We start from the raw sequence: 12,904 nt of genomic DNA, 5'->3' as shown, positions 1-12,904 counted from the left end.
CCCAGGGCAGGTGCAGGGACCTAGGCTCCCCACAGCTGCCCGCATGGCTCTTACCCCGACCCAGCTGCAGCCAGGGGGCGTCACCTTGGACCTGCAGTCTGGCCACGGTAAGAGCCGTATGGGCAACTGTGGGGAGTTAGTGCGGACCCTCCACCTCCATCTGCCCTGAGCAGGGAAACGGGGGTGGGGAAGAGGAGGGGGAGGAGGTGAGATCCGCCATGGTGAAAAGTGGACGGGCCAGGCCCCCTGTCCCCCTATTCTGACGTCACTGGGTGGAGCGCAGGCAGGGTCATTGGGGCCCAGGCGTCCAGCATCAGGTCGGCAGCAGACTGTCGCTGGAGGAAGAGTGAGTGCAGACATCTGGTTCCACCTTCCTTGGGGACCTGCAAGGTTCTCCCTGAGCAAGGGCAGATTCCCAAAGTGGTACATAGGAGAACGATTCACTGAGATCCAGGCGACTGACTGGGAGTCCTCTCCCTCCGCATCGTCCCATGGGGGGGCAGCCACTGAGGAGAGTCCTAGGCCACAGGATGGCTGCTCAGAGACAGAGGTCTCGGTACCAACAGATGCTTGGTACCCATCAAGAATGGGGACTCTGATTCATCCAACACCAAGAGGCCCCTCCAGAATCGGAATTCCTGTGTTACCAGAAATGACCCCAGTCCTTGGATATCCAGGGCTTCACAGGCCCACTGGTACTGGAGGAGGTGTCCTTGGCCTCAGCAGTCCCCTCAGAGACCAAGGCCTGGTCGTGACCTAGTCTCTTTGGAGTGAGAGTCCGTGCGCCTCTTTCCAGGAGTCTTCCAAAGACCTGTCTGTCATAGGAGAAGCTTGCCCCAAGGTTGCTGGGCACTGGGGCGGCCTGGGGACAGTTGAACGGGAAGAGGGGTCTCCTGACTTGGCTCAGAGGGGGGCTGCATGGCCAACAGTCTGAGACAGAGCACTTCTGGGAGACATGGCATTCCCACAGGCAGTGGCCATGCTTGGAGCACCTGTTGCTTTCCGATAGAGCCTCCCAGCAAGAGAGCCAACAGGCAAGCCCTGCCAGGAGAAGACAAGTCTCCCAGAGGGAAGTGAGCAGGAAAACAATCCTCTTACCTGCACCTAACTAACTATACTAACACTATCAACAATAAACTCCCTCACTGAGAACAAACAGGGGCCGAGGATGCGCGAGGAGGCCATGCGAGGCAGTAGAGAAGCAGCTGTCGCCCATCCTTGGTGTCTGCCACGAGGCAGAGAGGGAGCACGCACAGGCTGAACCGATGCTGCTAGCTGGAGCTCTCCAAGCAAGGGCTTGAGAGGTGCATGGAGCACCCAGCGGGACACCACTCGGAGAAGAAAGGAGACCTCAGGAAACACCGTTTAGCCACGCTTCTGCCGATACCTGGAGCACGTCAAAGATTTTCTGAAAATAAATCTGTTCTTGGTGTCAGTTGCCTTAGCCCAAAGGCTGAGAATTAAAGCCACTTGCAGAACACTAGGGAGGTGGTAGAGACAGTGTGGAGACCAAGGTAAAGCACTTGACAAAATGAAGGGGGGGCTAGGAAGAAGACTGTTTGCTGCAGCTGCTAACTTTTCCGAATAAATACAAAACTTGCCTCACATAAACTCTGTGTGGTGGGTGTGCGTATTCCTCCGCCGAGTGCTGCAGGGGAGAGACCATTCGCGCGCTTTGATGGATGGCAGATGACCTGAGGAACTGCATGACATGGGACTGGTTAAGGGTCCTGGCTCTCGTGGCTATTGGAAAAAAGTATCTAAGTCTCTTGATGGGAAGAGAGTTGTCAGCAGAATTGCTGCTGCTCACAGCACCTGACACATCCAGCTTCCAGAGGGTAAAGAAATTGTTCCCAACACTATTTATCCCCATTCTATAATGTCTGAGTAGCAAAACCCTTGTTCCCCCACACTAGCATATACCTCCCCTTCTAGTTATTCTAGCTCTGCCTTGGGCCCACACACGACTGTTAATACATCCGAGTCCTGACCTGCAACACACTCGCAGAGCACGACAATTATGCTAACTCCTCTGTAGCTATGGGGGGGAGGGCATAAAGACGTGGCAACAACACCAAGTTCAAACCAGTTATTTCTCCTAGAAGGAAATAGTTGGTCTGTGGAACTCCCAGCTCCAAGATCTCAGTGAGGCCATCAGCTCACCAGGTTCCAGGAAAGGACCAGCCACGGACCTGAGTGATAAGGATGACGCCTTCCCAGGCGCTGTCTGGCTTTGCTGGCATATCAGTGGCAGCCTGGTCTTATTTCCCTCAGAGGCACGGTAGGACTTGAGCCAGCACCTGCTGAAGACTGAAAAGACTCCCCCGGCTTCCCTGACTTCAGCCCAGGTTTTCCAAGGAGCCCAGCACTCTGGGGGTGGAGATGCTGAGGAGAGCCAAGCAAAATGTTTTCAGGAAATTTTCACCCCAAAACATTCTGGCAGAGCTGGGCACCAAATACAGGTGGAATTCAGGTCAAAGTCAGCAAATTGTGAACTGAGGAAAAAATCCCCAAAGTTGAACCAGTTCATTTGGGGGTTTGCTTTGAAATTGTTTCATTTTGAAATTTAGCTAATTTTTTTTTAAAGAGTTTTTAATAAAACACCTGAAAATGACCCCAGATGAAAAACAAAAACAAAAAAACCCACAAATTATTTTCAGATTGAACAAAATGTTTCCATTGACCGGAAATGAATTTTTTTTAATGTTTTGTTTGTGTCAGTGAGAAAAGCCGAAAACCCCAAGTTTCAGTTCACACAAAACATTTCATAGAATTTATTTGATTTTTATTTTGCTGTTCGGCCCTAAGTCACCTCATGGAGCCCTTGGAGGGCTGCCCTGATACAGGACTCTGGGAGAGGGTCAAACCTTCCTCAGCAGCGCCTGGTGCTGGCCAGTGGGAGATGCTGCTCTGGCTAGGTCTGCAATTCCTCGCCCCCTGGCACAGAGTAGCGAAGAGCTGCGCTAGCCGCACCAAGTAAGCAGGAGGCAGGAGGCAGGGCTGTGCACTGGCTTTAGGGACGCAGGGTCGGGGATTTTGCTGTCAGAGGCAGAGATTCCAGGTCAGCAGCCAATTAATGAGGAACCGGAGAGTCCGATTCCATCTCTGGATGATTCAGTAACCGAAACCCTCCGTGTGCTGAGTGACAGCAATGGAGCTATTTTGGGGCGGGGGCAGGAGGGGGAGCCCAGCGTATGATCTGCCTACAGCTTGGAGGAGCAGCTGGGAGAGGCAGGAGGTCAAGGATCCGGGGGTTAGTATGCAGCCGGCTGCAGAGGCTTGCCCAGTGAGTGAAGGGCCAGCTGCTGCTGAATGAATGAATGAGGCGCTGTTCCATTTTTCTGCTCCTTCTCCTCCCCAGCAGCTAACTGGTGTGATTCCTGGTACATTCGCACCTCTCCCACCCAAAGAAATCCCCCAGGAACTCTGGCCGACCTCTTCCAGCTCTTGGGACCTGATTCCTCCTAGTACTTGTTTGAATCATAGACTCATAGACATTAAGGTCAGAAGGGACCATTATGATCATCTAGTCTGACCTCCTGCACAACGCAGGCCACAGAATCTCACCCACCCACTCCTGTATCAAACCCCTAACCTATGTCTGAGCAATTGAAGCCCTCAAATTGTGGTTTAAAGACCTCCCCAGGTGCAGAGAAACCTCTAGCTAATGACCTCATGCCCCAAATGCATGTCGGAAGGAAGATGGAAACACCGTAACAGGCCGCCTTCTGCAATCTCTCTGGGGGGAAAATATCCTTCCCACAGTCCCAAATATGGCGATCAGTCTAAACCCTGAAGCATGGGGCAAGTACTCCCCAGCCAGACTCAGGAAAAATTCTCTGCAGTAAAACTCAGCATCCATCCCTCCAACATCCCTATCAACAGGCCATTGGCATAATTTACCGCCTAATAGTCAAAGAACAATTTAATGCACAAAATTAAGGACTAACCCCATATAGCCACTCCTCCCAATAACGTATCAAGCTTAGCTCAAAGCCAGATATGTACTTTGTCCCACCACCAGGGCCCCACTTGGAAGCTCGTTCAGAACATTCACCTCCTCTGATGAGTTAGAAACCTTCGTCTAATTTGCAAGAGTCCTAAACTCCTGATGGCCAGTTATTATACATTAGTTGCTTGTGCCACATTGGTGAAAACGAATGACTTAATATAAGTTTGCCTGCTCGCCCGGATATTCCTCTAGATATATATTATACATGATGCATATCTCACGCCCCTCATGCTTCTTTTGGCCAGGGCTAAAACAACAAGCTCATTATGCTCCTTTCATAAGGCCAAGGTTTTCCAGTCTCGGATTCATCCCTAGTAGCCCATCTCTGACCTTCTCCAGTTTTGAATCATCCTCTTAAAACTGGGAGCCAGAACTGCACACAGTATTCCAGATGAGGGCCTCACCAGTGCCTTGTATAACGTACCTAACACCTCCTGTCTTTGCTAGAAATTACCTCGCCTCATGCCCATCCAAGACACATTAGCTTTTTAATGGCCATTCATATTGGCAGCTCATAGTCTCTGCTTGATCAACCCATACTCCGAGTTCCTTCTCTTCTGTTATTCCAACTTATGGTCCCAGTTTATAGCTAAAATTCTTTGTGTTAAATCCCTATGCATGACCTTGACTTTTCCGTATACATTTTCATTCCTTTACTATTACTCCAGTTTCAGGTCATCCAGATCTTCCTGTACGGATACCCCGGTCTTCTTGTGTTAGCAATACCCCCCAGCGTTGTGTCATCCGCAAACTTTATTAGCACTTCCCGCTCTTATGCCAAGGTCAGTAATAAAGAAATTAAATAAATTGTCCAAAACCAGGTCCCTGAGGAACTCCACTAGTAACCTCCCTCCAGCCTGACAGTTCAACTTTCAGTCGACCCGTTGTAGTCTCCCCTGTTAACAGTTCCTATATCCACCTTTCAGTTTTTATATTGTCCCCTCTTTTTCCAATTTAGCTAACAATTCCCATGTGGGAATCGATATCAAATGCCTTACTGAATCGAGTAAATTAGATTCCTGCGTTTCCTTTTGTCTAAAAAATCTGTTACCTTCTCAAAGAAGGAGATCAGGTTGGTTTGGCACGATCTACCTTTTGTAAAACCATGTTGTATTTTGTCCCAATTACCATTGACCTCAATGTCCTTGACTACTTTTTCCTTCAAAATTTTTTCCAAGACCTTACATACTACAGATGTCAAACTGACAGGCCTGTAGTTGCCTGGATCACCTTTTTTCCCTTTCTTAAAGAAAGGAACTATGTTAGCAATTCTCCAGTCGTACAGTACAACCCCTGAGTTTGAGGCACAAGGTGGAAGCAGCTCTCCCCGAGGAGCTGGGTGAGCTGCACTGGAGTGCCCTCCTCCCAGGTGAACGGCACCTGTGCACGGCACTCTGGGACCTGAGACACAGGCCAAGGGCCATCAGCCCTTCAGTTTCCCCCTCCACAAGCACACAGCTCTCAACTTCTAATGGACACTGACAAGACAAAGCTCTGAACATGAGACCCAAAGAACCCAGCCAACCCCTTCCATCCCCAGCCTCCTCCCCCTGAACAAACATTCTTCCCAACCCCACAGGACCCTGCTGCCAGGACTGTGAGCCACAGGGTGGCTCTTGCTCTGTGGCATTTCTATGGCCTTCATGCCCACCGTGCCTCATCCCCAGGCTCAAGGACAGAGGTGAGGGGAGTGCAACAGTGACCCCTCCTGTGGAGTAGCTCAGTATTCTCCTCACTTTGCAAATGGGGAAACTGAGGCACAGAGCCCAAGTACTTGCCCAAAGTCAAACAGTGACTCAGTAGTGGAGCTGGGAATTGAACCCCAGAGTCCTGACTCAGAGTCTTCTCCGCTTTCCAACCCATCACACATCCTTTCCCAGGAGCAGATTACCTGTGGCCTTTCACATTCTTGTTACAGTAAAAGCAACCTTGCTGCCGTGAGAGAAGCACCTGTGCTGTGCTGGGAACACCTCCCTTCAGGGCTTTGGAACAAGCAAGGAAGAGAGATCCCCATCTCCCCCGAGAATCCAGGCCAGCTTTTACACTCAGCCTGGGCAGGACTTGGGGGGTGGTTTGGGCAGTGCTGGATGGATGCGGAGCAGGGCAGCCTGGGTCAACAGAGCTCCTGGCTCTGACTCTCACTATCAAGTCTAAGGATCCTAACCTAAGCAGCTCCCAGGAATGTTGGATATTCCCAGGTCCCAGGCAGGGCCGGCTCCAGGCACCAGCGCAGGAAGCAGGTGCTTGGGGCGGTCAATGGAGAGGGGTGGCGTGTCCGGCTCTTTGGCGGCGGGTCCCTCGGTCCCTCTTGGAGGGAAGGACCAGCTGCTGAATTGCCACCAAAGAACGAAGCGCGTGGTGGAGTTGATGCCTAAGTGCCGCTGATCGCGGCTTTTTTTTTTTCTTCGCCACTTGGGGCAGCAAAAAAGCTGGAGTCGGCCCTGGTCCCAAGGCAGAGGGAGCATGTGATCACCCAGTCTGACTCCCTGCATAGCACAGGCCGCGGACCTGCCCCACAGTAATCCCTAGAGCAGAGCTAGAGAGCCAGCAATCTTGAGTTAAAACCTGTCAGGCCCTTGGGAAATTGTTCCAGTGGTTAACTACCCTCTTAAAAATAGACACTGCCTTTCCAGTCCGGGTCTGGCCAGCTTCAGCTTCCACCACTGGATGCTGTTACACTTGTCACTGCTAGACTGCAGAGCCCCTTATTAAATCTTTGTTCCCCATGTAGTGTGACAAAGTTCTTCCTCTTCCCCGGTGGGTCCTGCGCTTATTGGCGGATTTGTTCACCTCAGCGATCTTCCCTTCTTGTGGAACCCACAGTCTGGGTCAGCTCCTCCTGTGTCTGATCAGGAGTTGGGAGGTTTGGGGGGAACCCGGGCCCACCCTCTACTCCGGGTTCCAGCCCAGGGCCCTGTGGATCGCAGCTGTCTATAGTGCCTCCTGTAACAGCTGCATGACAGCTACAACTCCCTGGGTACTTCCCCATGGCCTCCTCCAAACACCTTCTTTATCCTCACCACAGGATCTTCCTCCTGATGTCTGATACGCTTGTCCTCCTCAAATCCTCCAGCAGTACACGCTCTCGCTCTTCAGCTCCTTGCCTTCTTGCTCCCAGCTCCTCACACACACTCCTCCTCTGGCTCCTCCCTGCCTGACTGGAGTGAGCTCCTTTTTAAAGCCAGGTGCCCTGATTAGCCTGCCCTTGATTGGCTGCAGGTGTTCTAATTAAAGTAGCTATCTCTACTGCCTTCTAGAAAGATCTTAATTGGCTCCAGGTGCCTTGATTAACCTGGAGCAACAGCCATTTGGTTACCAGGGTACTAGGGATTGGTTTAGCCTGGGGCTAACATACCTGTTTCTCAGTACTTCACTGTAGCCATCTGGCCTTGCCACTGTGACCAAGTCTCCCCTTAACTGTCTCTCTGTTAAGCTAAATAAGTTGAGCTCCTCAAGTCTATTGCTACAAGGCAGATTTTCCAATCCTTAATCATTCTCATGGTTCTTCTCAGAACCCTCGGCAATTTGTTAACATCCTTCTGGAATTGTGGGCACCAAAACTAGGCACCGGATTCCAGCAGCGGTTGCACCAGTGCCAGATACAGATGTAAAAATAAACCTCTCTGCTCCTCCCTGAGATTCCCGTTTATACATCCCAGGACGACATTAGCCCTTCGGCCAGCATGTGGCAGGGAGCTCATGTTCAGCTGATTATCCAGTGCCAAACCCAAATCTTGTTCAGAGTCTCTGCTTCCCCGGACAGAGTCCCCCACTGCGGCAGTATGGCATCTGTCTTTCTTCCTACAGCCAGGGGCGGCTCTAGGTGTTTTTCTGCCCCAAGCATGAACAGGCAGGTTGCCTTTGGCGGCTTGCCTGCGGGAGGTTCCCGGTCCCGTGGATTCGGCGGCAGCCTGCGGGAGGTCTGCTGAAGCCGCGGGACCAGCAGACCCTCCGCCGGCATGCTGCCGAAGGCAACCTGCCTGCCGCCCTTGCAGCGACCGGCAGAGCGTCCCCCATGGCTTGCAGCCCCAGGCACACGCTGGTGCCTGGAGCCACCCCTGCCTACAGGTACATATATACATGTAGCCATGTTAAAACTCATATCGTTTGCTTGTGCTCAGCTTACCAAGCAATCCAGCTTGCCCTGGATCACTGACCTGTCCTCTGCATTATTTACCACTCCCCAATTTTTGTGTCATCTGCAAACATTATCAGTGATGATTTTATCTTTTCTGGAGGTCATTAATAAAAAGGAGCATAGGGCCAAGAACCAATCCCTGCAGGACCCCACTGGAAGCCGACCTGTTTGGTGACAATTCCTCATTTAAAGTTACATTTCAAGACCTATCAGTTAGCCAGTTTTTTTGTGTACTTAACGTGTGCCATGTTCATTTTATATCATCCTAAATTTTGAATCAAAATGCCAAGCGATCTCAAGTAGCTGCCTTACAGAAGTCTAAGTATGTAGCGTATGCCTGGTCTAGTCACATTGGGATGATCCCAAATTTGATCTGTACAGGTCACTGCTTTGTCTAAAAAAAATGCCAACAAAACAGAAATTTACGAGCAACCCAACAACACCAAACCTGCCAGCTCAGCCCCGAGCGCCCAAGCAACCCCGCGATCTCGAACCGGCCAGGTCAGCCCCAAGAACCCGAGCAATCCCACGATCCCAAACCTGCCAGCTCAGCCCAAGCGCCTGTGCACCCCCACGATTCCGAACCCGCCAGCTCAGCCCCGAGCACCTGAGCGACCCCGCGATCCATTAGGGCAGCCCAGCAGCCATGAGTTACTTTCCAATGGCTAATCAGTGTGGGAAGCTGCGAAGTGCTGAGCAGCCCGAGGCTAACAACCCCTTGGCCGGCCCTGTGCCCCTTCACAGCCCGGCAATCACAGACCCGTGGGTCTCACAGCAAGATCGGCTGGCGAGTGACATGGTTGGGGTGGGGAGTCAGGCTATTGTGGTGCTAGGCCTGGTCTGATGCTCCTGAGCTGTGCGGCCGCTGTCTGCCCAGCCGGCTAAGGGGGAGCATGACCTGCCACGCCACCTGAGGCCGTTTCAAGGATCGACTCACTAACGCCAGCAGACTTCAGGGAGCAGGCAGGGGGGCTCGGGGAGTGCAGGATATTGCCAATAACGCTGGGCCTTGGTCCCGTTCCCAGCTGGCTCCCCCACAGTGGGCCAAACATCCCTGGTTGGCGTATAAGGCAGCGAGTCAGGGACCCGCCTGGCATAACTGCACCTGTGCTGGGGCTGGTGCCAGCAGGGCTGAGGGTGGGCAGGAAAGGGGTCAGGGTAAGAGCCGGAAACGGGGGGGGGGGGGGCGCTAAGCAATGTAAAAACACACATGTGAAGTGAAAGGCTCCCTGGAGCCAGCTGAGTGAGTCAGGGCAGGGTGAGCATTGTCTGGGCTCCTGGAAACCAGTGTGGGGCAGGTCTGCGGCTGTGCAGCGTGCAGTCCCTCGGATGTGTCTGCGCCATTGCCCAGCAGGGTCCCACACCGGGCCCTGCTCCATGCTCTGCAGAGGAGACGGGCTCCTCCAGAGCTGCAGCTTCCCAACAGAGATCTGGGGTCTCTGGGAGTCTTTCCACGGACATCGCTGGCGCCGGATCCAGCCCCTGCACCACGGGAGAGCAGCAGCCAAGGAGCAGATTGTAGGCAGCGAGCAGCTGCGGGGGTCTAGGCCCAGGCCCAGGGCTTGGGCCTGCCTGGCGACCTAGTGGCACCTGAAACCTGGGAGCCTTCCCCAGGGGCCTGCAGCCAGTGGGAAGTGCTGGCTGGGTGACACCCTCATGCTCCAAGACCCGCTGCCATTAGAGCCCCTGGGTGGCAGCAAGGATCCTCGCTGAGGCAGAGAGAAGCAGCCCCAGCTGGCATGGCCAGACCTTGCCGTCTTCAGCCTGTGCCTGATTCCAGAGCACTTTGCCTGGCGCCTCGGCAATGGGGTTCTGCAGCGAGAAAGAACCTGCTTTGCTTCCTAAATGCCAAGGAAACTGCTCTAACGAAACCCCTACAGGGGTCACCAGCAGAGTTTGAACCTGGGACCTCAAACCCTGCACCGACTCTACCCCTCACACTAAGGAACAGCTCCATTAGCTGCTCGTAAAAATAGATTGTTATACTTCAGTGAATCAGCTGGTAGGGAACAACAAGACTCCCGTGCTGGGAGATCGAAAAGCGTTTTGGAGCCTATTCCCATAAGCTCTCTGCCCTGAGAACCCCACAGATTCCTGGGCGAGATCCAGAGCCAGGGGCTGGCTGGATCTGTTTTGAGCAGGCTGGTGCAGCGGGCAGGGGGAACCTCTGGGTACGCCATGGGTGGTGTGGGATGAACACGTGGGGCTGGGGGAAGGTCTGGTTGGGTTCTGGAATTTGGGTGCCTGGATTCAGAGCTGGGCTCACAGGATCGCTCCGTCACATGCGCCAGACAGGCTGCAGCCTCCTGGGCCCAGAGTAACCACCCACGACTGGCCAGGGCCCAGCAGCTGGGCCTCAGTGGATTGCCACAGTCCCTGGGGCTCTCCCAGAGCTCCTCCCTGCCTGACGGGTCTGTTCCCCCTTCAGCGGATTAGTCAGCCCCTGCGAGCAGGCAAAGTCTGGGCATATAAGTGCTGCAGGCCAAGGCACATCCTATCCAGCAGCCTGTGTGCTCCCAGGGCAGGGCCCAGAGTGTGGCTGGAGCCCCTAGACAGGGGCGGCAGGTTTGTGTAATTTTTGGTGGGGCCCAGAATGGGTCCAAGCCCTCCCACTCCCACACACACACCCCCCGGGCTCTGAATTTGCTGGAGCTCAGGCACCACGGGCCCATACAACTCGCCAGCCCTGCCTAGTCCCCGTGTGCTCCAGACGGGGCGAGCCATGGGGGGTCCGTCTTGGTGCAGGGGTGGGATCCAGCCGCAGGAAAGCATTCAAGGCTGCCTCGCTGTTTGCTGGAACAGAGTGAATGGAGCAGAATGCACAGGGCTGGAGCCCATCTCCCATGCAATGCAGGCTAGAGGGGTTCCAGCACGGCCCCACCGCAGCATCCACCCACGCGGCAAGGCCAGGGAGTTAACCGGGGAGCGTTGATAACTCGCTTCTGGTTACAGCAAATGTGCATCCTCCTCCTGAGCCTGAGTGATTCTCCCATTCATTATGCATGAGCCCTGCCACGGGCTCCCACGTAATCTCTCCAACCCGCCCCAGATTGTAATGGCTACGTTAAGGGTTCGGCTGCTGGTGAAAGGTGCCAGGTAGCCCCAGGGGCCTGCGACTCCGGGGTAGCCCAGGATGGGTACAGCGTGGGCAGTGGCAGAGGGCCTCCCCCCTCCCAACCCCCAGGACATGCTCGAGGCCCAGGCCCGGTGTGGTGATGGTGCAGGGCACTGCTACACCAAACCCAGCTATCCCAACAGTCTCTGCCCTGAGACATTTTTTGCAGCTGAGCCAAAAACAGCTTTTGGCCCTGCTCTGAAGAGCAGCAGGTCTGTGAACTTGGATGAGCCTTTGCCATCCACCTGTCCCAGCACAGCCCCCAGCTGGGACTCCTACTCCCCACCCGGGGGCCCGGAGAGCACTTGCAGCCCGGGGTGCAAGGCGCTGACAGCGTGGAAGGGGGATGCTTGTACGGGTTCACTTACAGGGCTGCCTCCTCCTCGAGGCGCATTCCTGACCCTGGTGTCCAGCTGATGCTTCTGAACTTCTCCTCCCGCGCTCTGCCCCACTAACCTGCTGGGGTGGGTGATTTCTGAAGCGACCGGCCTTGTGTCCCATCTAGGGCTGGGAAACCTCCCCTGCAAAGCACCAGGCTGCGTCTCCACCTTAGCGCGACCTGCCGAGTGCAAAGGAGAGCAGACACTGCAGCGGAATAGAAGTTCACCATGGCAGGATGGGTGTTAGCCAGCAGAGTGGGGTGAGTGGACAGGCCAGGCTCTGCCAGCAAGAGAGTCAGAGCCTCCCACGCCAGGGGGAATCCCACCAGGTCCCTGAACAGGTCTTCCAAGACCTCCCTGCTCCCACCACCTTGGTGCCGGGGGAGGCACTGCAGAAAAGCGTGCGGCTGCAGCAGAAGAGACTGCAATCACGGCAGGGGACAGAAAAAGGGTGGGGGTCGAAAGCTGGGATCCTGCTCACAACCAGCAGAGCTCAGGGCCCGCAGGGGAAGACAAGGGGGACTGGATCTGCGGGTTTGCTGGAGGTCATGTTCCTGCCCCGCAGCCCCAGCCTGTAGCCGCCAGGACCAGAACAAATCCCTGGAGGGAAGGGGGAGTCCAAAGTTGAGGGGCTGCCTGGGGCAGCACTTACCTGACTGAGGCACGAGGGAGATGAAAGCTGCTAACACCCACTGCTGCAGGAGGCTCATGTTTGCCTCATAATCCCCCCAGGCTCAGCGTGTCCTGGAACTGCCCCGGCTGGGCTCACGCTGCTCGGGAGAGAGACCTTCGTGCTCTTTCTTCCTCTCGTGGCTTCGCATTGAGAGGTGGGTACGCTCTTCCTTTGCTTTCTTTTGCCAGATGAGGAGGGAGGGAGAAAATGGACCTTTGAAAGCCAGCACAAATGGAGGGTGTGGGACAGGAGAAGCAATTGGGGCAGGGGGTTCTAGGCTGCAGTGCCCAGCAGCTGCCAGTTCTCCATCCTGAGCCTGCAGTGACAGAGAGAAAAGCCCAACATTAGCAGGGCGAGAGGAGACACGTGAGCTGCTCAGATCCCTCCCTCCCTGCCTACCAGCATCCTCCGAGCTCTCACAAGCACCTGCTCCAACCTACATGCACAATGCACCAGTGCAAGCAACCGCAGCTGCTACCAGGCAGCCTCCGCCTTCCCTGCTGCTCCACCGGGCGGGAAGAACAGTATCATGCACCCAGACCACCTCTGCCAGGGGCTTTCGCCCTCCCCAAACAGCGACTGGTCT

The 12,904-nt window shown here is 54.6% G+C and overlaps 1 protein-coding gene across 4 annotated transcripts in view; it reads right to left on the bottom strand.

The window, feature by feature from the left end:
• Positions 1 to 12,679, bottom strand: part of ADAM11 (ADAM metallopeptidase domain 11) — a 55,213-nt gene extending 42,534 nt beyond the window's left edge. For 3 of the 4 annotated variants that reach the window (XM_032806588.2, XM_032806589.2, XM_032806587.2), the window contains exons 1-2: positions 12,298 to 12,679; positions 11,634 to 11,824 (exon numbers count right to left, since the gene is read on the bottom strand). In XM_032806588.2, coding sequence (XP_032662479.1) covers positions 11,634 to 11,824; positions 12,298 to 12,355 — 249 coding nt within the window. In that variant the 5' untranslated portion in view covers positions 12,356 to 12,679. The remainder of the gene's footprint in view (positions 1 to 11,633; positions 11,825 to 12,297) is intronic. The other variant, XM_032806590.2, reaches the window with a different exon arrangement.
• Between the last annotated feature and the right edge of the window lie 225 nt (positions 12,680 to 12,904).

The sequence above is a fragment of the Chelonoidis abingdonii genome, chromosome 21 (assembly GCF_003597395.2).
Source record: "Chelonoidis abingdonii isolate Lonesome George chromosome 21, CheloAbing_2.0, whole genome shotgun sequence".
Classification (NCBI taxonomy): Eukaryota; Metazoa; Chordata; order Testudines; family Testudinidae; genus Chelonoidis; species Chelonoidis abingdonii.
This window is presented reverse-complemented; position numbering and strand designations above follow the sequence as displayed.